The sequence below is a fragment of the Peromyscus eremicus genome, chromosome 10, assembly GCF_949786415.1.
Source record: "Peromyscus eremicus chromosome 10, PerEre_H2_v1, whole genome shotgun sequence".
NCBI classification, from domain to species: Eukaryota; Metazoa; Chordata; class Mammalia; order Rodentia; family Cricetidae; genus Peromyscus; species Peromyscus eremicus.
The window spans coordinates 481,347-507,574 of record NC_081426.1 but is presented as its reverse complement, the minus strand read 5'-3'; the positions used below and the strand labels follow the sequence as shown (position 1 = coordinate 507,574).

General features: G+C 39.7%; 1 protein-coding gene across 2 annotated transcripts in view; it reads left to right on the top strand.

Annotated features, from left to right (window-relative positions):
* Psme4 (proteasome activator subunit 4) overlaps window positions 1-26,228 on the top strand; it is a 128,573-nt gene that overhangs the window by 5,758 nt on the left and 96,587 nt on the right. For both annotated transcript variants that reach the window (XM_059275126.1, XM_059275124.1), the window contains exon 2: window positions 25,664-25,804. In XM_059275126.1, the coding sequence (XP_059131109.1) occupies window positions 25,664-25,804 (141 nt within the window). The remainder of the gene's footprint in view (window positions 1-25,663; window positions 25,805-26,228) is intronic.

Genomic DNA, 26,228 nt, shown 5'->3' with positions numbered 1-26,228 from the left:
TACTCTTTAAAAGTAGGTTCATTAATCTACCCTTTTATCCTATCATATCTAAACTATCCCCCTTTTTTTCTTTAGAAAGAGATTGTATTTATAATCAACCTGCTTTAAATAAAAATATTGGTTTTTGTCTGTCCCACACCAGAGGGCTCTTCTGATTTGGGACATAAGAATCTCTTAACCATTTTTTTTTTTTTTTTTGAGCAATATGTCTGGGTTTAGAGGGGGAGTGAGCCAATTCCATCTCTAAAGCCAGCTTGGTATATTTGGGAATTTGGGCGTAGCTTCTCTTACTACTTCCTGCTGGAGGGGGGCGCTGTATCTTCTGGAGACAGAAAGAAAATTTTAGGATCATGGAGTAGTCCGTGAGGCTGTATATCTGAGCCAGTTGATTTGAAACCATTCTGGATGTTGAATCATCTGGGCCATGGTGTCATTGGAGACCTTTCAGGGGGTCTTGGCTGGTCAAACCTGATGTATCTTAATCTGGAACAAATCCATAGTCTCTGGCTTTCTGTGGAAACAAAAGCAGAGACTCTTTTCCAAAGCAACATATCCTTATATCCAAATTTTGAAGTCAAGGTATCTTTAAAATATACATTTTGGCATAACTCAACAGCTTTTACAATCAAATGTTTTTCTGTAGTTATGAATATCAAAGAGAACATAATCCATATTCTCTGTGTGGTAGTCATCTTTATGTGGCTTATTTTTTTATATTAGCTTGAGCCTATTACTTTTAAACTGCAGCCTTCTAAGCCTGAAACGGCGCAGTGGCTGCTGGCTCCACCCATTTCAGCTTCCCAACATGGCGGCGGTCCGCTTTCCGCCAGCTCTGGGAGCCGTAACTCTCAGAAATAGTGGGTCTACATTTTTATCAAAGTAGCGTGTAGCCCAGAAACTTCTTTTTTTTTGTTTTGTACTAGCAAAGGCTAAATCCACCACATAGCTTAATGTGTTATTTGCAGAGGCCTCATTCCTACCATATTGCAGGTCGAGAGTGCACAGTAGGAACCCGCCAGTAGCTCAAACCGGCAGCTGCCGCTTATTTGAGAGAGACAATTAGGAAGCTGTTTTAGGTCCGTTTTAGAATCTTTTTTCTAAGTTTTTAGGTGGAAACTCTTGCCACCACGTTGGACGCCATTTGTTGCTTGAGAATTTCTCTCCAGCTCCCGCCACCAAGTCCCGCCAGTCCCAGAGCCCATTTATAAAATAAACATACAGACTCTTACATTATTTAAACTGCTTGGCCATTAGCTCAGGCCTGTTATTGTCTAGCTCTTACGCTTATATTTAGCCCATTTCTATTAATCTTTACTTTGCCACGTGGCTTGTGGCTTACCGGTACTTTACATCTTCCTTGTCCTGATGGCGGCTGGCAGTGTCTCTCTCTCCGCCTTCCACTTCCCAGAATTCTTTTCCTTGTCCCGCCTATACTTCCTGCCTAGCCAATGGCCAATCAATGATTTATTTACTGACCAATCAGCAACACACTTGACATACAGACCATCCCACAGCACAAGCAAAGTAGGTCAGGGAGGAGAGTCACCTATGGAAACAGGCAAACATAAAATAAAATAATTTTCAGAATGAAGTCTTGAAAGTGCTAGAACCTTGAGGATGCTACAGAATCTGATGTGATGGGGCCAGTGAGATGGTTCAGTAGATAAGGATGCTTGCTGCCAAGCAAGGCTAAGGTCCTGAGTTCCATGATAGAAAGAGAACCAATTCCTGTAAGTTGTCCTCTGACCTCCACATAGGTATTGTAGTACATGCAACATTCCACTCCACAAAATAGGAGGGGGAAAAAAAGAAATCTACTGTGTATAAATGCAGATAATTAAAACAACAACAACAACAATAGCAACAGCGGGGAAATACCAAGGTTGATAAAATCGAACGTGAGGAAGGTTTGAGAAGCTGATGGCCCTGGCCGTCCAGCTGTGGTGCTCACCTGACTCAACCCTATTCTAGGCTCATCTGTATGTCCCCTGTAGCCTTCAGCATTCTCCCATTAGTATCAAATCATAGCAATAGCTAGTGCTTCTGTGTTGTGTGGGCAGAACAGTTTTAAAGGCTGATTTATTGTGTGTGTATGACACATATGCACTTGAGCCATGATATGCTTGAATAAGTCAGATAAGTCAAAATCCTTTCACCATGTGATTTTTCTAGGGATTGAAGTCAGGTTATCAGACTTGGTGACAAACATCCATATCTGCTGAGCCATCTCACTAGGTCTAAAAAAAGCTTATTAGTGATTATTTTTATACTGTAGCATCTTTTATCCTTCAGAGATTAGACTCAATTCTGGGGTAACGAATATGGTGTGCAATTACTTCTGTTTTAAAAAATCAAAACACTAAGACAGATAGGTTAACATAATATAGTAGAGGTAGCATTCAATCTTTTTTCAATAATATTTAGGGTTTTTTTTTTTGTTTTTTTGTTTTTTTGGTACAGGTTGGGAACTGTCTTTGGTTTGTGGGACACATCAGTGAAAGATTTCTGTCTTTAGGATGCTCCAACATGCTCATTCTCTTAGTATCCATTTTTGTTTGTTCAGGACACACCAGTAAAGGAGTAGCTCTACCAAGAAATTTGATGATAAAAATCTGATTTTTAAATGTATCTTTTAAATATATAGTTCATTGTGATCAATTTTAACACCTGTATTGAGGCACCAAGAAAGACAGTAAACCATAAACAGTGCCATTAGATGGCCTGAAACCTGGGTGTTGTGACAGCCGTGCCATCTTTTTTTTTTTTTTTTTTTTTTTGCAGGATTGTAAAATACCATTGTATTTGAAATATATATCCAGAGTTTTTGTTTTGTTTTTTCCCTCCCACCGTGCTGGTTCTGGGACCCTAGGTTTTACACATATGCTAAGCAAGTGGTCTATCACAATTGCACCTCCACCCTGAAGTACATGTTCTTAATTGAAGTGGAGAAGTTTTGTTTGGTTGATTTGGCTGTTTTGAGATAGAGGCCAACTCTATAGAGGCTAGCTTGGAGCTCACCTTGTAGTTTAGGGAGGCCTGGAACTCTTTCACGGTACTCTTCCTGCTTCAGTATTCTGAGTAGTGGGTTATAGAGTGTGAGACAACCCATCGAGATGCAAAATAAGTAAACAATAAAAATTGAGAGGTGCTTTTCAGTAAAAACTTTGAAACTTTCTAATTGTCAACTTTCTGTTAAGTGAAATTCATTTGTAGTTGTTAAGTCTCAAACCCTGGGACTAAGGGCTGGGGTGCCTATTTAACATATCAAAATGAACCTGGCCACCAGGTTCTCCCAGCATCCTTCAGCTCCTACCTGTTACAGGGTCCTAAGGCTACCGCCTAGGGGTTTGAGCTGTTCTTTCCTATATAATCCTACCATTTTGGTTACCTTTTGTACCTTTGGCCTCCTGGCTGCTGTACCTGGTTTCCTTTTCTTCCCTCTGCTTTTGTTAATACAAAATTTAAGGCTTCTGTTTTCCACACTGAAGCTTATAGAAAGCCAACTCATTGCCTTATTTTGTAATAACAGCAAGTTAAAAACATAGTAACAGAAAGTAAACAGTAGCAACAAAAGCCCCTATGTTGCCTTAGCTAGTCCTCCACTGGAATAGTAAAAGCAGCACACAGCATACAGATTCCCTTTTGGAGTCTTGGCTTGGTTATTTCCATATTTGGTCTATTCTCAGCATTTCTCTTTTGATCTGCATTTCATGCTTTTGTGCGCATATCTTCCTCTCTACTACTTTGAGGTTTATTTTTACTTCTGCAGCCCTCTACCTCCCCCATTCTCCCCGCCACCCCTGCATTTAGAAGTGGTACTCATTATTGTTAGAATTAGTCTTTTGTTCTTTGTAACCCAAAGCATTAGCAAAGCTAAGGAATTGTTAATGTTACATTCAAAATTTTAAAAGTGAATGGTAGTTTATGTCCATAAATACTGGGCTCAAAAGAAAGTATATCTTTAACCAAAGAATTTGAAAGAACGAACAATCTAGTTACAAAAAAGGTTAGTGTTTCATAACCTCAAAGGGGTATCAGGAGTGGTATTCAGCAAAGGAGATTATGTTGGTTCTATCAAGGAGTTTGACTTCTTTTCCTTTCATTTTTCTTCCCCTCTCACATTTTCTTCCTACTCCTCTCCCTCTCCTGTCTTCCCTTTCATTCTCTTGTTCTTTCTCTCCTCTCAGAGGTGGGCATTGAGCCCAGGGCCTCATTACACCCATGCTAGACTGGCTTTATGTTACTGAACGAAATCCCCCGGCCCTAAGACTTTTGTTTTAAAATAAATCTTTTGAGTTTTAAAATAAATTATGGCTCTAGTTGTATTTAATTTAAATTATAGTTAAAATTGTTTATAGTAGCATCATTAAATTTGGATAGCTACCCTTTTCTGCTAATTTGGCTGTATTTCACAATAACTGGGCTCTACACTGCTGTGGGATGTATGGCAAATGTGTTGCTAATTAATCAATAAAACACTGATTGGCCGTTGGCTAGGCAGGAAGTATAGGCGGGGCAAGGAAGAGAATAAAGCTGGGAAGTGGAAGGCTGAGTCAGAGAGACACTGCCAGCCGCCACCATGACAAGCTGCATGTGAAGATCCTGGTAAGCCATGAGCCATGTGGCAAGGGATAGGTTTATGGAAATGAATTAATTTAAACTGTAAGAACAGTTAGCAAGAAGCCTGCCACGGCCATACAGTTTGTAACCAACATAAGTCTCTGTGTTTACTTGGTTGGGTCTGAGAGGCTGTGGGACTGGCAGGTGAGAGAGATTTGCCTTGACTGTGGGCCAGGCAGGAAAACTCTAGCTACACTACACACTTGAGATAAAAGCATAACAAAGACTTGGTCTTTAATTTTATAAACTTCTTGCGGGGGGTGCTGGTTGCTCTTGAAGAGGAGCTAGGTTTGATTCCCAGCCATCCATCACACACTGTAGACAAGACACCTATACACATAAAATAAAATAGTAAAATTCTAAAACTTAAAAAAAGGTAGATACATATTTTTTAAAAAATTCTTTAAGGGAGGAAAGATTTATTTTGACTTACAGTTTCCAAAGGGATTGCAGGTTTTCATGTCAGGAAATGTGGGGAAGCAGGAGCAGCAGCATTGTCCTTGGTGTCAGGAGTGTATAGCTGCTGCATTTCATGTGGCAATGGACCAGGAGGCAATAAAGACTTCTTTCTAAGAAAAACAAACAAATAAACAAACAAACCTCTAATAACCATTGCTCCTGTGAAATGGATATGAGAATAGTATTCTACTGCAAATAAGAATTGTTGGAATTGTCTCGTATTTTTCCCTTGTTGGCTGTCCAATGGAGGGCTGTTTTCAATAGGTGTTTCATTTCATTTTCTAGTGATTTTTTTTTTTAAAGTTAACATTGAAGTAGAGGTTTTCTACAGCAAGAAAATTTATAAATATAAATATAGGTACATATTTTGGGCAGCTATATTTTTCTTATTTCTCTACTTAAATGGCTTTTGAGTAGAGTTGATGTTTTTGGAAGATTCTTTTTTTGAAAAAATAATTTATTTTTATTTTATCTGCGTTGATATGTTTCCTGCATGTTTGTCTGTGTGAGGGCATTGGATCCCCTGGAATTGGAGTTACAGACAGTTGTGAGCTGCCATATGGTTCTGCGAATTGAACCCTGATCCTCTGAAAAAGTAGCCAGTGTTCTTAACCACTGAGCCACTTCTTCCAGCCTCATTTTGGAAGATTCTTAAAGAGTGAATGGATTAATTTACCTCTGCATTGAGTAAATGGGGTTGCCTTAGGCATGCTAGGCAAGTGTTATATCACTGAGTTACACCTCCAAACCTCTGAAAGAGCTTACTTAGTATAGTTTGTATTCTGAAGGCAAATGGAATACTTGCAGAGGCTCCAGCAAACAAAATGACAACTTGCTGTTAACATGTAACAGGTGGAGTTCCCTATCTGTGTAAGCAGACAAAAAGTTACCTTTAGCATGGTTTATAAGTAGAGTAAGTATTTTTGTGTTTTTTGATACATAACCTGGTAGCCCTCAGCTGGCCAGGAACTCACCCTTTAGCAGCTATCTCCTTACCTCAGCCTCCTGAGTGCTGAGATTTTAAGCATGAGCCACACTACTGTTATGGCAATCAGGACTTTACTGTTTAGGCTGTTTGGTATGGAATCCAGGGTTTTGTGTGCTTGGATGTGCTCTGTTCTGTCATTAATCCATACCTTTAACCCAAGAACATTCATTTTTAGGACCTTTTCACTTAAAAATAATCTTTTTTATTTTATTTTATTTTTCATTGCTTATCACCACCCCCCACTCCCCTGTGAGAAGTCAGAGGCCAGTTTTCAAGAGGTAGTTCTTGCCTTCCACCATGTGAGCTCCAGAGATCAAACTCAGCCAGTCCACCAGGCTTGGTGGCCCAGTTCCCTGGCCCACTTCTTTTCTTAATGGGGGCTAGTTGCACTTTCATTTACTTATTCATTACATCACATAATTTCCAAATAGTAAGTCAGGACCAAAAGGTGAGGAAATAATCATTAAGACACATTTATTATTAATTAAGGATCATGACTTTTAATTTTATATAGATGTGTACTGGATTATGATGCATTTGTTATTGTGAGTTGCAGCTAATGGGTTTCTATTGTTAGTGTTGTTTAAGACAGGGTCTGGCTAACCTTGAACTCTTGCAATGTATTCAAGCAAAACCTCTTTTAGAGTCTCTGGAAGCTCCCACTGGCCTTTGAAATGGAGGCTATCCTTGAACTCTTGATCCTTTTTGTATGTTTCCCAATGCTAGCTGTACCCCACTGTGCTCCAGTGCCACCACACTCCCCTTCCTTATCTTCCCTCTGTGGGTTTGAACCTAGAACCTCATGCATGTTAGGCAAGTGCTCCTCACCAGTCTTTCTTATACTTTTAAAAAAGATTAATTTTATGTTTTTATGAGTGTTTGCCTGTGTGAATAAATGTATCCTACATGAGTTCCTGGTAACGATAAAAAGGGTCAGGCGATCTAGAACTGTAGTTATTGGTAGCTGTAAGCCACCATATGGGTGCTGGGAATTGAACCTGGGTCCTTTGCAAGAGCAGCAAGTGCTCTTAACCACTGAGCCATATTTCCAGCCCCCCTTTTACTTTTATTTTAAGCCAAGGTCTCACTGAATTGTCTAGCGTTTCCTTGGACTTATTCTGTAGTTCTGCCTGGCCTTGAACTTGCAGTCTTTCTTCCTCAGTTCTCAGGTAGCTAGGTTTACAGGCCTGTGCAGGCCCTGCTTCAGAAAACTGTTTTGTTTGGTTGGTTTGGTTTTTCGAGACAGGATTTCTCTTTGTAGCATTGGCTTTCCTTGGAACTCGCGCTGTAGACCAGGCTGGCCATAAACTCAGATGTACCTGCCTCTGCCTCCCTAGTGCTGAGATTAAAGGTGTGTGCCACCAGTTACCAGCTCAGAAAACTGTTTTATATGACTCAATTTAGTGTTTGTTGCTCACTACCTCCCAGTGGTAGTTAATCCTTTATTTAACTGATGCTTAAACTTGGTCAGATCCACCAGTTATGTGATAAACCTGGAATCTGAACCAAGTTACTGTGATTTTTCTCCTGGCTTTGTTGCCTATCCTAGCTACTCTGGTATCTTGAGGTTGGAGGTTTGTTTGAGCCTAGCCTAAATATTGAGACAATTTCTAAAAATAAATAAATAAATAAGTAGAGTTAGGTATGTTGGCATACAGCTTTAAAAACTAGCACTTGGAGGCAGAGGTGTTATTGATTGTTTTTGCTCTTTTGGGGGGCCTGCCACCAGCTCCCAAGTAAATCACACATGGAGGCTTATTCTTAATTATAAATGCCTGGCTTTAGCTTGGGTTGTTGCTAGCCAGCTTTTCTTAACTTATCCTATCCATCTTTGGCCTCGGGGCTTTTATCTTTCTCTGTTCCTGTATACCTTTCCTTTCCTTTTTCAGTGTCTGGCTGTGTAGCTGGGTTGCTGGGTGGCGGGCCCCTCAAAAGAGAAAATTCAATTAACAACACAGAGGCAAGTGGATCTCTTGAGTTTGAAGCTAGTCTGGTCTACATATTGAGTTCCAGGTTAGTCGAGCTACCCAATAAGACCCTGTCTCAAAAACCAAACACCAAAAATCCACAAAACAAAACAAAAAACCCCAACCAGACAATGAAACAAGGGGCTGGAGAGAGGAAAGAGAAAGAGAGGAGAGAAGGAAGGTGGGGATTAAGTTGAAAGAAGTTCTCTGGGTATGGTGGTTAAGGTAGTTTGAGACTAGGTTGTATAGCAACTCCTAGGGCATCCTGGGCTATGAAATGAGGAATTATGTTAATTAGGAGCCCACCAAAAATAATAGTAAGCTTCACTTCCAAAGCAAACAAGCAAACCTGGGTTGTAAGATGTGGCTATGGAACCAGAACTGCCTCAGCACATGGAACACATGTACTTCTGCTTCCCTAGTGCTGAGATTAAAGGTGTACTCCACCACTGACTGGCTCAGAAAACTGTTTTGTATGACTCAATTTAGTGTTCATTGCTCATCACCTCCCAGTGAATTTGGTAATTAATCCTTTATTTAACTGCTACTTAAACTTGGTCAGGCTCTTCTTCCTTGGTGCTGCTGTGTATCTCAGCCTTCAGTGTCTGCTGGTTCCTCTGCTAGGTGAGGGAGCCTCAGGTATTCCTCCAGCACAGATGTGGTGGGGCAGGTGCTTCAGTAGGATCCTGTAGACAACTGAGAAGGCACAGAAATAGGTAAAAACAGCTCAAAGCTACTGGCATAACAGTTTTATTTTCTGTTCTTCAGCTCATACAATCAGTAATTACTGATTGAGCTACAAGAATACAAGAAATAAAAATAAAGTTTAACAATTTAATATCTGTAACACGAAGGGTCTTAGAATATTGGTAGAATCTTGACTGAACGGCATAGACACTATGCTACACACTGAAGGTCCTAATGTGCCAGCAGTCAGCAAAGTGCTTTACATTCATTATTTCCTTTAATTCTCATAAACAACCCTAGGGACTCGGGGTGTGTGTGTGTGTGTGTGTGTGTGTGTGTGTGTGTGTGTGTGTGTGTGTGTTTGTACCATTTTACCCCTGAAAGAATGAGGCTTCCTGATGTTTTCTCAGTCAGTTTGTAATGATGTAAATTCCATAAACTGGGCGACTTTAGAGCAAATATTTATTGTTTATAAATTATTTATTGTTCTGGAGGTTGAAATTCAAAATCTTGGTGATGTCATGGATGGGCTCTGGTGAGAGTCCTTGTCATTCACCTGTTTGGAGGAACAGATAGGAGCTCCAATTCTTTGTAAGAACACTGATCCCATTAGGAAGGCTTTATCTTTAAGGAAAATGACCTCCCTAAAGCCTTACCTCAGAATACCTTGGTGTTCAGGATTAGTATTTCAGTGCATTTGGTGGGGGGAGGGTACAAACAAATGTTCCTTCAGGGGTAGGGGCTTTTATGTTGTTGTTTGTGTGTGAGAACGTGTGTGAAGATGTGTTGACCTCTGCCAATGCCTGTGGAGGCCACAGGTTGGTTCTTCTTGTTGCTTTCCCACTTTATTTTCTAAATGCAACTAGAGCTGATCTAGAGTGTCTGATCAGTGAATGGGTCCCCAAGGTTCTTCTTGACTTTTACTTCTTCTTAGTGCCAGGGTTAGTAAGGGGCTACCAAGATTAGTGCTTGTGGGTGGGTGAGTGAGTGAGTGAGTGAGTGAGTGTGTGTGGGTGTGTGTGTGTGTGCGCGCGCATGTGCGAGAGAGAGAGAGAGAGAGAGAGAGAGAGAGAGAGAGAGAGAGAGAGAGCGCGAGAGAGAGAGATGCATGTGTCTATGCACATAGGTATGTGTGTGCTCTGGCCAGAGGCCAGAGGAGGAGGTCAGATGTTCTGCTCTGTTACTCTCTGCCTTCTTTCCTTAAATGTCTGACTGAACCAGTAGCTAGGCTGGCAGACAGCAAGCCCCGGGGATCTTCCTGCTGTCATACTCTATCTGTGCTCCCCACTCTCGAATACTAAGTGTATGTTTGGTTGTGCCCTGTTTTGTTTGTTTTGTTTTTAATATGAATACTAGAAATTTAAACTGAGGTCATTGAGCATGCTCAGCAGGTGCTCTTACACACTATAAGCCCCAACTTCCTCCATTTTATTTTGGTGGGCAGGATCTCTTGAGGTAATACAGGCTGGGCTTGAAGTGACAGTAACTGCTCATCCTCCTAAGTGCTAAGATTACAGATTACAGCAGCCTGTCTGGCTAGTTACAGAAACTTTGTGACAGTCAAATTTCCTGAAGACCACAGAGATCCTCTTAATTAAATATACACCTATGGAAAAGAAGGAAGGCTTCCTAGCTGTATATCCTGGAAAGTCTACTCCATGGCTAGCCCTGAGGTAGGATTTAATTGGTATCTTAGTTGGGGTTTCTATTTCTGTGAAGAGACACCATGACCATGGCAACTCTTTTTGTTGTTGTTGTTTTGTTTTCAGAGACAGGGTTTCTCTGTAGCCCTGGCTGCCCTGGAACTCGCTTTGTAGACCAGGCTAGCCTCAAACTCACTGAGCTCTACCTGCCTCTGCCTCCCAAGTGCTCCGCCACCCAGTGACCATGGCAACTCTTACAAAGAAACATTTAATTGTGGTGGCTCACTTAACAGTTCAGAGGTTCAGTCCATTATCATGATAGGACATGGCGTTGTGCAGGCTGACATGATGCTGGAGAGGTAGCTGCTACAGGTTGATATGCAGGCAACAGGAAATAGACTGTGACACTGGGAGTGGCTTGAGCATAGGAGACCTCAAAGCCCACCTCAACAGTGACACACTTCCTCCAACAAGGCCATACCTATTCCAGCAAAACCACACCTCCTAATAGTGTCACTTCCTTTGAGGCCATTTTCTTTTAAACCACCACAACTGGGTAAAGCAGATTTCAGAAAGTATCTTTTAATGTGGGAGAATAGAGGTGATTGGGTAAATTGGCCATGTAAATGTTAATATCTATACTTCATATTGAAATGGTTAACTTTGTCTGGTTCAATGCAGTATGCCCCGAGGCTGTTTGTTATTTTTTAGGTTTCTATTGCCTGGTGTATTTCTAGCACATAAATAACACCCAATAAAAAAATTTCAAGAAACTGTTTCCTGGAATAATTTGGTAGAGTGCTTGCTTAGAATGCACAAAATTTACTTCATGCTTCAGAGCCAAATAGCACAGGATATCTTAGTACATGTCTGCAATCCCAGCACTCATCTGTTGTGGGATAGTTGAGTAAACTGTGTAAAGATGTGTTGCTGTTTTACCTTGCCTGCCTAAGGCACCTGATTGGTTTAATAAAGAGCTGAATGGTCAATAGTTAGGCAGGAGAAAATAGGCGGGGTTTCTGGGGGAGGGAGGAACTCAGGGTTAGAATCTTGGAAACAAGCCTACGCTAATGGCCAAGCTTTCATAATTAATAATAAGTTTCCATGTCATTATTTGGGGGCTGGTAGTCCCAAAAGAAAGTCTGACTACACTCATCCTTGGCTAGCTGGAAGAAAAGAAATATTCCCTTTATCTATAATTCAAGAAAGCCACTGGAAAAGAATAGTAGCATTAAGGCCAATTTGATGAGTAATTTTTTTTTTTTTTAGAAGCTATCTTTTAAAATCAGTTTGTTTAATGTGGCAAAATTTTATTGTTAGTTTGAGAGCATTTTGGGGGTGGGTAATTGCTATGTGGCCCAGGCTAGTCTTGAACTTATATCTCCCTATCTCATCCTTCCAAGTGCTAGGACTGTTAGCTTTATAAGCTTATGCCACTGTGCCAAGCTTCTGAATTATTTAGGAGCTATTGCTAGATTTGATTGTTCTTGAGACAGTCTTAACTTTATCTTACCCTAACCTCTGAACTATTGGAATTACAGGGTTAAACCATCACCTGGTAAGATTTCAGATGAAAAAAAAAAAAAAGGTGTGTGTGTGTGTGTGTGTGTGTGTGTGTGTGTGTGTGGAGAGAGAGAGAGGGAGAGGGAGAGGGAGAGGGAGGGAGAGAGGGGGAGAGAGAGAGAGAGAGAGAGGAGAGGGAGGAACAATTTATGTGAGAGTTCTCCCCTTCTACCACATGGGTCCCAGGGGATTGAATTCAGGTCCCCAGCCTTGGCAGTAAGTGCCTTTACCAGATTAGCCACATTGCTTGCCCAACTGTATTTAGTTCTAGTGTTTTGACATAACATTGCCTTTTTTTCTCCCCTTCAAATTAAATTCATGGTTTAATGAGTCTAACCTGTAAGCCAGGACATTTTAGGAGCAAAACAGGGAATAAAATGATTTAGAGGAGTCCTCCAGAGTCAGAATAAGTGTCCAACATTGCTTTATTGGTGACTATAGTTAGAACTTTAGAGTTCCTAGTAATTGGGTTTGGGGATATAGCTTAGTTGGTGAATTGTTTGGCAGGCACATGGGAAGCCCTGGCTTGATTTCTAATACCTGTAAAACTGGTCATAGTGCCTAACCTATAATTCTGGCACTTGAAGATGGAGACAGGAGGATCAGAAGTGTAAGGTAGTCCTTGATGTTTTAGTGAGTTTGAAGCCCACCTGGGCTCTAGCTTTTCTGATTCTTGGTTTATTTTACTAGTACTATATAATTTTGTTTTTAAATTTCCTTGTAATGTAAATGGCATTTGATGACATCATATGTTTTATTAACTAACTACTTTTTCTGGTGTGCCGGGGTCTTTCCTGAGATTAAGAGTTACAACAAGTATTTGGTGACATGCCATGAGGTTGTGAGGGGGAAGAAGCTGGAAACACTTTTGTATTATCTTGTATTGTCTTTTTCAGTGGGAGGATGGAACATGATAACTTGTCATTTCTGTGTTATGGATGGTTTAAGAAATGTCCTATTCAAAAATTCAATCATGACTATTTCTAAGGTTTTCAAGTATTTTGAGATATCTGATAATTATTTTTAGTCCTAGCTAAAACTTGTGAAAGAGGATGGACAATCTTTTAGAAAAGTAGCAAGTAGAGTTTTTGAGCTTAAGTATATGGAAATCAACCTGAATTAGTTTAAAAAATGATAGTTGTTATATTCTACTTCCATTTTTTAGAATACAAATTCCTATTTGTTTTTTTTTTTAAGTTTTTTTTAATTACATGTGCTTATTTAGGCTATAAATGGATGTGTGCACACTGAGGCTAGAAGAGGGCATTAGATCCCATGAAGCCAGAGTTACAGGCAGTTGTGAGCTGCTAACATAGGTGCAAGAAACTAAACCCAGTTCATCTGCTGTAGTACTCTTGATGCTGAGCCATTTCTCCAGCCCCAGATGGCTTTATTAGTATTTAATACTCCCAGTACTTTTGACAAATTTAAATCTAAAATGGTTCTCAAAAAAAAAAAAAAAACATTTCTAACAGTTACATAATTCTGCTGCAGTGATCCTTTCACCAAATTTTCTTCCCTAAAGATTAACCTACTACACTCTGTTTCTTTTCTCATTTCATATCTTTTTGTTGATGGGCTTATTTTATTTTAGCTTTTAAGATGGTTTTGTGTGCACCAGGCTGGCCTCAAACTCCCTATGTAGGCAAGGATGACTTTGAATTTCTAGTCCTCTTGCCTTCACTCCCTGGGTGCTGGATTATTGGTGAGTGCTTTCATATCTAGTTTTATGTTGTGCTGGGGTGGAACCCAGGCCTCAAGTATGCTGTGCACATCCTCTACCAACTAAGCCCCAGCTCCAGCATACCACTTTTGACATTATAGATTAACATCATTCATTCCTTAAAATGGAATCATAATATGCATTCTTGCATGTTTGGTGGCTCTTTTTATTTTGGACAAGGTCTTCTATAGCTCACAGACTGACCTCCAACTTGCTGTGTAGCTGAGGATGACGTTGAATCCCTGATTGTTTTGCCTCCACCTTCAAGGGCTAGGATTACGTAGTGTGCTACCATACCTGGTATGTTTGGTGACTTTTGCTCAACTTAATGTGGGATTTTGGTAGTTGTCTTTGTTGGTACATATATTCATTGTATGCACACTATTGTGTCAGTGCTGGGTCATTGAAGAGGACTATGTTTAATTTACCTGGATAGGGTTAAACAATTTTCCTAGAGTATTTGTGTAATAGTATTTTCTGTTACTTGAAGAGATTAATTAACTAAATCAATTTATAAAGAGAGAATGTTTATTTTAGTTCTTAGTTTTGTGGGTTCCAGCCCATCACCATTCTCCTAGGCCATTGATGGTAGTAGAAAGTTAGAACGGGAAGCCTAGGGCATATCAAACTGCCCACCAAATGGTTGGTGACCTTTTGCTGGGTAGGGAAGGATCATATCATCCCCTTTGAGGGGATGTTCCTAATGGCATAAAGCTTTACTTAGCAGGTTCTTCTTCTTAAAAGTTTTCACTTACACTCCAATAATGCCAAGCTGGGTGTTTTCACTTTTGAAATATTCAAGCCTTTAAGAGACATTGCATTTCCTATCAGCAGCATATAAAAAGGTCTTCTTAATCTAGGTTGTTACCCAAATGGGATGTTGTTAATTGGCTTAGTTTAGGTAGTCCGCAGGTATGAGTTGTAGTTTTAATGTACTTTTATTGCTTAATAATGATGCTTACTATCTTACTGTGACTACTGATGTTAAATATCTGCGTAGTAGTCATCTGAATGGTCTCTTTTGAAACATATCTGCCCTTTGGACTTTAAAAAATGGATTGTCTTTTTAAAAATGATTTATACATTTTGTTTTGTGTGTGATTTGACATTCTTTGTCAGATACATATTCCAAGTATTAAATTTGACTTTTAATTGTTAATCATGCTATAATATTGATTGATGGTATGATTCCTCAAGTATCATGTACCTTTTTTGTTTGTTTTAGTCAAGGTCTCTCTAGGGCCCACTCTCCAACTGGGCTAGGCTGACTGCCAGCAATCCCTAGAGACTTGCTTGTCTCTGCCTCCTCAGTTACAGGAGTCCTTATCACATCCGATTTAAACAAACATGGGTTCCGGGGTTGAACTCTTTGTCCTGCAAGCAAGCACCATACTAACTGAGCTGTTTCCTCAGCTCAAAGACCAATTCAAGATTTTTTTTATGGTTAGTACTTTTTGTATTCTTCATTGTTACTTGTGGTGGTATTGTGTTCCCCAAAATATTGTGCACCCTAATAAACTTATCTGGGGTCACAGAACAGAACAGCCACTAGATACAGAGGCCAGAAAATGGTGGCACACACATGCCTTTAATCCTAGCCTTCTGGAGGCATGGATCTCGTGAGTTCAAGGCCACACTGGAAACAGCCAGGCATGGTGACTCACACCTTTAATCCCAGGAAGTGATGGCAGAAAGCAGAAAGGTATATAAGGCGTGAAAAACAGGAACTAGGTTGGTTAAGCTTTTTGGCTTTTGAGTAGCAGTTCAGCTGAGATTCATTTTGGATGAGGACTCAGAGGCTACTAGTCTGAGGAAACAGGATCAGCTGAGGAATTGGCAAGGTGAGGTGGCTGTGGCTTGTTCTGCTTCTCTGATCTTCCAGCATTCACCCCAATACCTGGCTCCAAGTTTGTTTTTATTAATAAGACTGTCTAAGTTTCGTGCTACAGTTACTGCTCTAGTTGATGGCATGAACCTGGGACAGTGGAGCCTAAAAATGAGGCAGACTAAATTCTCATGCAGTAGTCAACTTCATTCAGAGCATTAGACAATTTATATTCTGAGGGTTGAGCAAGGATATATGAGCAAAGGTCATAAGAGTTTAGGCTGTATGTAGTCAAGGACAGCCCATGCTTTGAAATGTCATATGAATATTAATGAAGTAAACCCACTTCTGTTTCCATCTGGGAGGGGCAACAAAAGCACATTCCAAGAGCAATCCATGTTATGGAGGAACAAAAGTTAGAAGACTCTCCTTTTGTTTTCTTTGAGTTTTCTCACAAGCTCTCATCACATAGCTTCATTCATGGTCCATGTTCCAACATTTTGGAAAGGTTTCTTATACAATATTTTTGAGAAAGCTGAGAAAGAACTGTTTATAGATTGGGAGATAGAGGAAATAGATTTCAAAGGAATTCCCTTAAAATTGTGAGCTTTTTCAGCTACTCTAGTCTTTTGAGGAAACCTTCTTGGTTTCTTCATGTAGTATTAAAACTTGGATTTTATGAATTCCATGTCTTTTTTTTTTGAGACAGGGTTTCTCTGTGTAGCTTTGCGCCTTTCCTGGGACTCACTTGGTAGTCCAGGCTGGCCTTGAACTCACAGAGATCTGCCTGGCTCTACCTCCCGAGTGCTGGGATTAAAGGCATGACCCACCACCGCCCGGTGAATTCCATGTCTTTATTGTGTGTCTTTTGCAGTAAAAGCAGTGGGCTGTAGTTCAGTTCTATCAGTCTGTTGGAGCAGTGTTCTTAAGTTCTTCCTCAGAAGCTCTCTAACCACAGGGAAAATAGATGTGGAGCTCCATGGGCACTGAGTCTTGACAAGGTCTGAAGTTGTCACCAGAAGTGAGGGATACTTCTCTGAGTTCTTTTATCTTTAGCATATGTAGGTGCTGATTTTTAAAAGGATAATATGTTTTTCATTTTTAGTAGCTTTTAGATGACTGTAACTTTTACTCCTAAATTTATAGTAAGAAAGAGGAAGAGGCTTCAGGAAGCTGGAAACTTGTGAAGCATGTTGGTGGCTGCAGGTCTTTCAGTTTTTCTCGTTGAAACAGAGTTTAACAGGCCTAGAACTTGGGATTCTCTCCAGCCTCACAGTTACTAAAAGGATGTGTGTTACCGTGCCTGATTTTAGAGTATATATAATTGTCCCATATCCACTTGCTTTACCAGTCTAGATGGTTAAGAAACATTTCTAGTAATTATAGGCAGAGGCAAAAAAGAAATCTCAGGGCTCATTCTTCTTTCTCCTCTACTATACATTCTGATAGAATAAAGGAGGGGGAGACAAAGGCGTTGTACCATGAAATGAAGAGAAGAGCTGAATAACTCAAGACAGGGTGAGAAAATAGAAGGGAGTATTATTTCATTCATTCATTCGCTTTTTGAGACAGGGTCTCACTCTGTACCCTTGGCTGTCCTGGAACTCGATATACAAACCAGCTGGGCCCAAAGGAATATTCTTAGTAGACGAAGAACTTTAAGGTCTTCTTGAAAGGTAGGAAAGTACTTTAGGTTTTCTAATTTTGAAAGTTAGACATAAGTTTAATTAGATTTTAGCCAAGGGGGAAATAATGATCAGTCTCCCTCTCATCCATCCATCCATCTATCTATTTTTATTTTTGGTTTTTCGAGACAGGATTTCTTTGTGTACCTGGCTGTCCTGGAACTGTAGACCAGGCTGGCCTTGAACTCATAGATCTACCTGCTTCTGCTTCCCAAGTGCTGAGATTAAGGATGTGTGCCACCACCACTCTGTTCTATCTCCTCTCTCCTCCCCTCCCTCCCTCCCTCTCTTCCTCCCTCTCCCTCCCTCTAAGACAGGGTTTCTCTGTATAACAGCTCTGGCTGTCCTGGAACTCTTTGTAGACCAGGCTGGCCTTGAACTCACAGAGATCTGCTTGCCTGTGCCTCCCAAGTGCTGGGATTAAAGACTTGGTCCACCACTGCCCAGGTTCTCTTTGCTTTTTAATGTAAATATTTTAAAGTCTAGCAATAATCCTCATCAAAGTAGCTTAGGATTTTGCATATTCAGTAATTTGTTGTAAATAAATTTTGGATTTGTTACTTCTTATTCTTTATATATACCATGATTAGCCATTCTGGCATCTAAGAAAGGAACACTTTTGCTGGCACTGGGAAGGCAGAGGTGGGTGGTGTTAATTCCGTTGGGCAATAATAAGGCCACTACCACAGTTTTGAGCCAAATTTGAAGCAAGCTTTAATTAAATACTGGCCAAGTTGATGGACTTTGGCTAGGTCCACTCTGGGGTTCCCAGAAAATGACAGTGAGCTGCATTGGCCAGGTGTTTATAAAGGCAAACTCACAAGATTACCTCCCACCTTTGTCCAGTTGGGGTCAAGCATATATCCTGACATACTTCCTACCTACCTACCTCTCTTTTACATGTGATCAAGCACATCTTGTGCAGTTGGGTCAACCAAACTTGTTTAGGGAAGTGGGAACATGTGGCTTGTTATCTTATATGAATAACAGCCTCCAGCATCTCAGGAAGTATCTGCCCTCATGCAAGGGGCTTTTAGGTTATAGGCATTTTTTTGTTTTGTGGATCTCTTAGGCACAGTTATTAAAACTTAAAACATAACTTTGGCTCTCAAATCCCCCTCCCTCCCTGAGTTGTATCCTGAGTCAAATTCTTGACTCCTGTGTTGGATACCTATTTATATTGGGATCTAATAACTGTCAGCTTAATGGCAACCAAATGGGAACTTACGTATCTAATTAAAACATTAATGATGCAAGGACCAATACAATAGTAATTAGCAGAAACAGAAGGCCCAAAGACCCTGTGATGGCTGACATCACAGTTACTGTCTAGGAGGAGCCTGGAAATGAGAATGGGGAACAGTCATTTATTTTATCTAAGATCTCTTTTTTTTTCTGCAATTTTTTTGTTTGCTTGTTTTTCTTTCTTTTGTTCTTTTTTTCTTCCTCTTCCTTCCTTCCTTTTTCCCTTTTTTTTTTTTTTTTGGTTGCTGTTTTGTTTTGGTACAGCCAGATTATTTCTAATGATTCTTGAATGGTTTGTATAGAAACAATAATTTTCTTTTAAAGTTCAATTTGCATAGAGCAGGTTGAGTGCCCTATCATATTTTAGAACTATTTCAGCTAATGAAATCTACCTGTTGATAGATCTGGGTCTGTTTGGTTTTTAACAGGTACCTTTTCTGGTATGCCAATAGGTACTATAGGTAGCCATTCTGTCCCTTATGCCAGAGAATTTCCTTTTGACCTAACATTCCAGCCTGTTGAGGACAAGGTGCAACTGCAACTAGTTCCTGTTAAAACCGGGATGTTGTTGTCAGGGCCCAAGAAGGCTGGCATGCTAGTCAAAAGCTGGGAGGGGATCAGGCAATGGGGCATTCATCAGAAGGATCTAGTTAGCTCACCTAACTGAAGAGACGGGGAGCAGTTAGATCATCTATACTGGTTCACATCAGCTTTCAGCAAGTCCAGAGCTCATAGCCATTTGGAGCATCTTGTAGTCCGCAGCTGATTCCTTGATGGTATCTGCCAACCAAATGGAAATCTGAGCAGATAGAGACTATGGACAGAAGTTAAAGGTTTAGGAACTTAAAAGGAAAATCTTTTATTTTGAGCTTTCAAGTCCATAGTCCTAGTAATTGGGGGAGGGGAGGAGTTCCAAGACCAGGGGTGAGATTTCACCCCCAGGAATAGGCAGGTGGGGAAACTTAGGCTATACTTCTCTGCAGTCCCTTGAACCTGTAGAAGTGGATCCAAGTCTTAAGACCCCCTAGACTCCCTGAAGCTAATGTGAATTTTTAGTTTACAAAAAGAGATAAAAATTTTAGATATATAAGCATTACCACTGTTTGTTATCTGTACTGAAATCCACATTTGTAAAAAAAAAAAAAAAGTAGCTAATAGCTAGAATAGACTATGGATTTGGGTTAAAAAGCATGAACGTATTTTTCCTCTGTTCAGAGAGTTGAATGTATAGATTGGACAGGCATGTTTTTAGCCTGATGAGAAGGACCTCTAAGTCTATATGTAGAAGGCAGTCAAAAGAAATATAAAAATTTGAGCTTGTTACTGAATAATAAGAAGTCAGTGTTCTATAGCAGCTTATCAGAACTCCATTGATCCATGTTAAAACTCTGAACTTTTGAAATCTTAGTATAACAATAGCATAGAAGGGAGGAAGAAATCTCAAACATTTCCCATTTTTCAATATATTAAAACATTTTTTTTAGCCTGGCGGTGGTGGCATATGCCTTTAATCCCAGCACTCGGGAGGCAGAGCCAGGCGGATCTCTGTGAGTTTGAGGCCAGCCTGGGCTACAGAGTAAGTTCCAGGAAAGGCACCAAAGCTACACAGAGAAACCCTGTCTTGAAAAACCAAAAAACAAAACAAAACAAAAAACCCACAACATTTTCTTATACCTTTACAGCTGCATTTACATATCTTACATCATTCATTGTATTAGACCATCAGAACTTACTTAAGACCGTTATGTACCTTGTAACATTTTCTTAGACCCTCAAAACTTGAATAGACTTTAAACCTTTTTCTTTCCATCTAATCATTTACCAGAGACAACAGTAGTTGTTACTGAGAACAGTCTTTGCAAAGCAAGTTCTTTTGAATAAAGGAACAGTAAGTTACATGTGAAATCTGTTTATCCTGTAATATGAAGCCTCTTATCAAGACAAACCTGTCTGCCTTTCTTGGCAGGAGACCTAGTAGCTCTAGAAAAAGCAAGCCTTGGTTATTGCATATGAAATGAACTAACAAGGTGGCTGCAGCCATGAGGAAAGAGCTCATTGCTTGCTACTGTTAAACTAAGCTACAGTTAGCCTAGCTGTCAATGCCATCAGAGATCAGAGAAGGATAAATCATAGTAGGCAGTATAGTACAGATGGCCTATTTATCAATTTAAATGACAGAGACTTACCCACACCCTAGATGATTACTCTAAGCTTCCATGGTCTCAGTGGCTTCATTGGGGCAGAGGTCCCTGGGCAGCATCAGTCTTAGAATACCAGGCCTGGAAAACCTGAGAAGCTTTTCTGTAAAGGAGGGACTTAGGGGATTGACCTTACCTTGTTTAGGCAAAGTGGGGTAATCAACCTTTCCAGTGTCTTGCGTGTCTACTGTTTGGGCAGGGTCCTGCCAGTAGGTGAGGCATTGAGGCATTTATGCCCAGTGTTTAGCATTACCACAATCCAGGAGGAGTGATCATTGCCCCATCTATCTACTTTGGAGACCTTGCAGTCACTGCTGAGAGCTAGGGTCTTTGTAGAGTAAGCTTTTTCCATTAAACTTTTAAAATGCTATATTCAGAAGATCTCTTGACAAGTTTGAGGACCATTATCTATTAAGTATATCTGAGCTAAACAAACTTCACTTGTTTTTAGTTATTTGATTGAAAACATACAGGAGGCTAAATAAAGCTTATTTGTGTAAATACATTTGAACTTAGCATGACAATAAGCATAGTTCTGAAAATTAAAGAATTTTGATCATTTATAAGGTGACTTATTACTAACTTGAATATTTTAATTACCTTTAACAGTTTACAATAAATTAGTAGCTTTTTATCAGATTAGGATTTTGTAGCTTTATTCCTGTTAGGTTTAACCATAAAAAAAAAAAAAAATTTCTGAATTGAACCTTCTTTAGTATCAAAGTAAAACTTTTAATCATAAATAACAGTCCATGGGAGACTATCAGCTTTACTTTCCTGGTCCTTTTATAGTTCACTATTACAGAATATAACAAGTTTCTTATATGACTCAGTTTATCAAAATAGCTAAAGCTTAACAAAATTAGCAAAGACAAGGAGGCTACACATACATTCTTAAGTCTGAATAGACCTTAGGTATGGAGAGACATTCTTTAAGCTGGTAGTTTTCAACCTTTCTAATGCTGTGCCCCTTCAACACAGTTTCCTATGTTGTGGTGACTGCCAATCTTAATACTATTCTCTTTGCTATTTCACAACTGCAATTTGCTATTATTATGAATCACAGTGCAAGCAGACAGTTTTAAGCTACCCCTGTGAAAGGGTCTTTCGACCCCCAAGGTTCAAAGCTCTTTTCCAGACTGCGTTTGTGAGACTGCTTAGTCTTGTTGCATCATAAGATAGGACTATCCCAGTTTCTGGTGTTTAGTGTTCAGTACTCATAGTTGTGGCCCTAACTTTTTAGCTCTTTATTTACTTTTAAGATCACATATTAATAATATAAAACATTTTATGAACTTAAATATTTTAAAAAACTGTTTCTTAAAAAAATACCCACTTTTTGACAGGCAGATATCCGTGAGTTTGAGGCCAGCCTGGTCTACAAAGTGAGTTCCAGGACGGCCAGAGCTACTATGCAGAGAAACCCTGTCTTGAAAAACAAAACAAATCCAGTTTTTCAGATTTTTCGAAAAACTACAAAATCTCTCAACTGTGTCGTGTACTCCTGCAATATCAAAAGTAAAAAGTACCTTTCTTTTTCTTTTCTTTTTTTAAGAGAGAAAAAACAGGGCATAACCAAACTCCCACAGTGCCAACAACCTAATGCTCATTGTGTGGGATTCACTCACAATACTCCGTTTCATTGTGGTTGATGTTTCTGGTGACTATCACATACATGGCATGGTCATCTCAAAAACTGCTAGGGTTCTTCTCATGGGCTCTCCTTAGGAACTTCAGCCCTACCACACAGTGGCAAGTCTCAGCTGGTCTCCATGACTTCTTCTTGTCTTTAAAACCCAAACCACTCGGGTGACTCTTATATTACAAAGTTTGGTTGCCAGTGTAAGGTATATTCCTATATATGAATGCATGAAGATGCAGTTTTAATACATTATTAAACAAGCAAGCATTGTTTTTAAATCTTATCTTTCATAAACCTTGTTTTCAGGACAGGCAGGAATTATCCTACAAAAATCAATCCTCATCAAAAATATCCTGGAGACTTGTTGCCTCCTTGTTTGGTTTATACCATTAATCAAGATGATGGTGAAGTCACATGACATTCATGCTCTCCAACCCTTAGCAAAGATGGTGGCAAGCCACATGTTGCTTATATCCCAAAATGGAGTCATGCCATGTTGTTCCTTTAAGATTACTCTGCATAGACTTTTAACTGTCAATCCTGTGTTATACATTTTAAGTTAACTTTTTTTCCCACATAATTTACAGATTTTTAAACATACCCAATAAACTTATAAACCTTGAGAAACAGAACAGAAAGATTGCATAGTAGTCTTTTTTTTTTTTTTTTTTAAGCTGTCCTGCTTACTCTCTTTTCCTTGACACAGAATTAGGTGTATTGCCTGACACAGGACATAGAGGAAACTTAAAATATGCTTGGTCTAGAGAAGGGAGAGCCATAACACAACTTTTCAATAAAGTAGAATAGCATAAAGCTACTCTAATGTTATCCACACCCAAAAGACATGAATCCCTGCTAACCTAAATCCAGTGACCAGAAAGCTCATAGATAAATTCTGAGCCCTGGCCTTCAAAACAGCCATGGCAAGTGGTAGCTAGCTGGTGGCATGCAATGGCAGCACAAAACACAGAAAGCTCATACACTCAAAGGAGATCAGTCAGTAACAAAACATGGGGTGGCCCCCATATATTTGCGCATTCAGCTGAGCATATATCAGTCTAGGCCCCCATGTTTGCAGCAAAGCTTGTACTCAAACCAGAAAACACAGGCCATCTGCACATGTAAAACACAGGCAGACAATCGGAACCAGGCGGTGAGTGGCATCTTACATCTTGCCCTAGATGGTAGAGTATTTGAGGCCCTGTTGAGCCCCTTCCACATCCCAGGTCTTGATTCCACAGGACAGAATCAGCTTATTACTCACCAGACCTCAGTAGATGCTTGCTACTTTTCTCAGCATGGCAGTTCATTTCAATAGTCACGCTTCAGAGCCTTGGGGCGTCTCAAGGTACATGCCTCCTGAGGCAGCCCTCACCTCTAGTCCTGGAGTTCTGGAACGAAGGTCCAGCTTTTAGAACTTGGGGTGGGTGGTCTAAATTTCACTGGGGCCTCCAGAAAATGTTAATTCCACCTGATGAGAATAAGACCACTACCACAGTTTTGAGTCAAATTTGAAGCAAGCTTTAATTAAAATAATGGCCAAGGTGATGGACTCTGGCCAGGTCCATTCTGGAGTTCCCAAAATATGGCCATGAGCTACATTGGCCAGGTGCTTATAAAGGCAAACTCATAAGACTGTGTACCTCCTGCCTTCGTCCATTTGGGGGCAAGCATATATCCTGATGTACTTCCTGCCTGTTGACCTCCATTAACATGTGATCAAGCACATCTGGTGGAGCTGGGTCAACCAAACTTGTTTAGGGAAGTGGAAACATGTGACTTATTATGTTAATCCCAAAGATGGGAAGAGAAAGACCACTGACCCCCAAATTAAAGCAAGCAATTAATTAAAGCAAGCTTTTTTAATTGTGTACACAGGCTGCCTCCCCCAAGGCGGGGTTTGAAAGTTAAGCACTGGATATGAAGAAGACAAGGCTTTTACAGCTCAGGGGTAGGAGGTTTCCAAATGGGGGATTTGGGGAGCAAAATAGGCAGGGTTACAGTAGTAGAACATAATCATAACAAGTTAGTCCCTCTCGAAACAAAGACATGGTTGCAAGGTAGACATTACAAGATGGTCTTAACAAGGTAGCCATAAGGGACTTATGTGTGTGAGGCATTTTTGTTTTGTGGATCTCTTATGTACAGTAATTAAACTTAAAATATAACTTTGGCTCTCACAATGGGTCTCTGTGAGTTTGAGACCACCCTGAGTTTCAGGCCAGTTAGGTCTGTATAGACCCTTCCTAAAAGAGAGAGCAAAAGACATGAACATTCTTTTTACTCTTAAGCTTGCTTATTGCCAGAACTTTTGATAATATGGTTTTTCTAAGTTAAAAACTGAGTATGTATTTTGAGATGAACTATTAGCTTATTTTTTATTATTTTTTGAGAGTGGATGTCACTATGCAGCCTTTGCTGGTTTGGAACTCACTCTGTTAACCAGACTGGCTGTGAACTTTTGGCTTCTGCCTTTTACCGCTGGGACTAAGGGGGTACCACAACTGGTAGGGGTTTGGAGGTATAGCTCAGTGGTAGAATGTGTCAGGCATTAAATTTAATCCCAGTGTTGGAGATGTGATCCTATAAAACAACAGTGTTCTAATTTGGCTTTACTATAAAATATAATGTGTTGACTAAAGTACAGAGTAATTCTTTTGTGTAAATATAAAATGCTTAGTATTTAAAATTAAGTATTTAAAATAATCATATCATAATTGGCTTTTTTTTTCCCCTCTTTTAAAGCCGTGCATCATAAATTTACCTTCATAACACTTTGCAGGCAGGAGTTCTTTTGTGGCAGGATCTCTCATATAATCCAGACTGGCCTTGAATTCCTGATCCCCCATCACTTACCCAGTGCTGGTATTGTAGTGCTGGTATTGTAGACATGCACCACCATGCCTGACTCCTTTTGACCATTAATATTTAAGTGACTAGTGAAGGTGTGTTAACTATTTGTATATCATATAGGTCTCTGCAATATTTTCATCTTGCATGTCTCAAACTCTATGCCAGTTGAATAACAAACCCTTATCCCCACTTTCTAACAATTATCAGCTACCATTCTACTTTCTGCTATGAGTTTGATTGCTTTACATCTGTTACATGAAAGGAACTGTGATTCTGGGTTTTCTGTGACTGGCTTATTTCAGGCAGTTTATCCATGTTGTAACATATTCCTGGATATCCTTTTTAATTTTTTTCACTTACTTATTTTACTATTTTTATAGGCCAAGCATATAGTATGTCTTCTATCACTCCATGCAATATCAGCTTGCTCCCATAGCTCAGTTAGTATAGGTAATATAGTAAGGAACATGAGTGACTAGACCTGTTGTTAAAGGCTGTGTGGATAATGTAGTAAGGAACATGAGTAACTGGACCTGTTTTTAAAGGCTTTGTTTCCCTTTTGCAGGTATATCCGACTTTATGGGAGAAAATTTAGCAAAGAAGATCATGTTCTTTTTATTAAGTTATTGTACGAGCTGGTATCAATTCCAAAACTTGAAATCAGCATGATGCAGGGATTTGCCCGTCTCTTGATCAACTTATTAAAGTAAGTCTACTTTCTGTTATTCCTGGTGAGATTTTGTTTTTTTAAGGTTTAATGGATTCAGAATGAATTTTGGGAAATGAACAGAACAGTTTACACAAAGTTTAATTGGTGTTGATTTAAACATTTATTTTCTCTGTGAAACTTTTAATTGTACATGCTCAACTATAGATGGTTAGATTGTTTTATTTATGGTAATTATTTGCCCCATTGGGTATAAACTATCTTTGTACCCAGCAAAGGTTAGAAACATTAAGTACCATCCATACACATGGTATAGCAAAGCATGAAATTTGGGAGCTGGAAAGATGCATCAGTGGTAGATAAGAGCATTTGTTGCTCTTTCAAATGACCTGGATTTGGTTCCCAGTACCCACATGACAGCTCACAATCATCTGTAACTCCAGTTCCAGGGGATCCCACATCT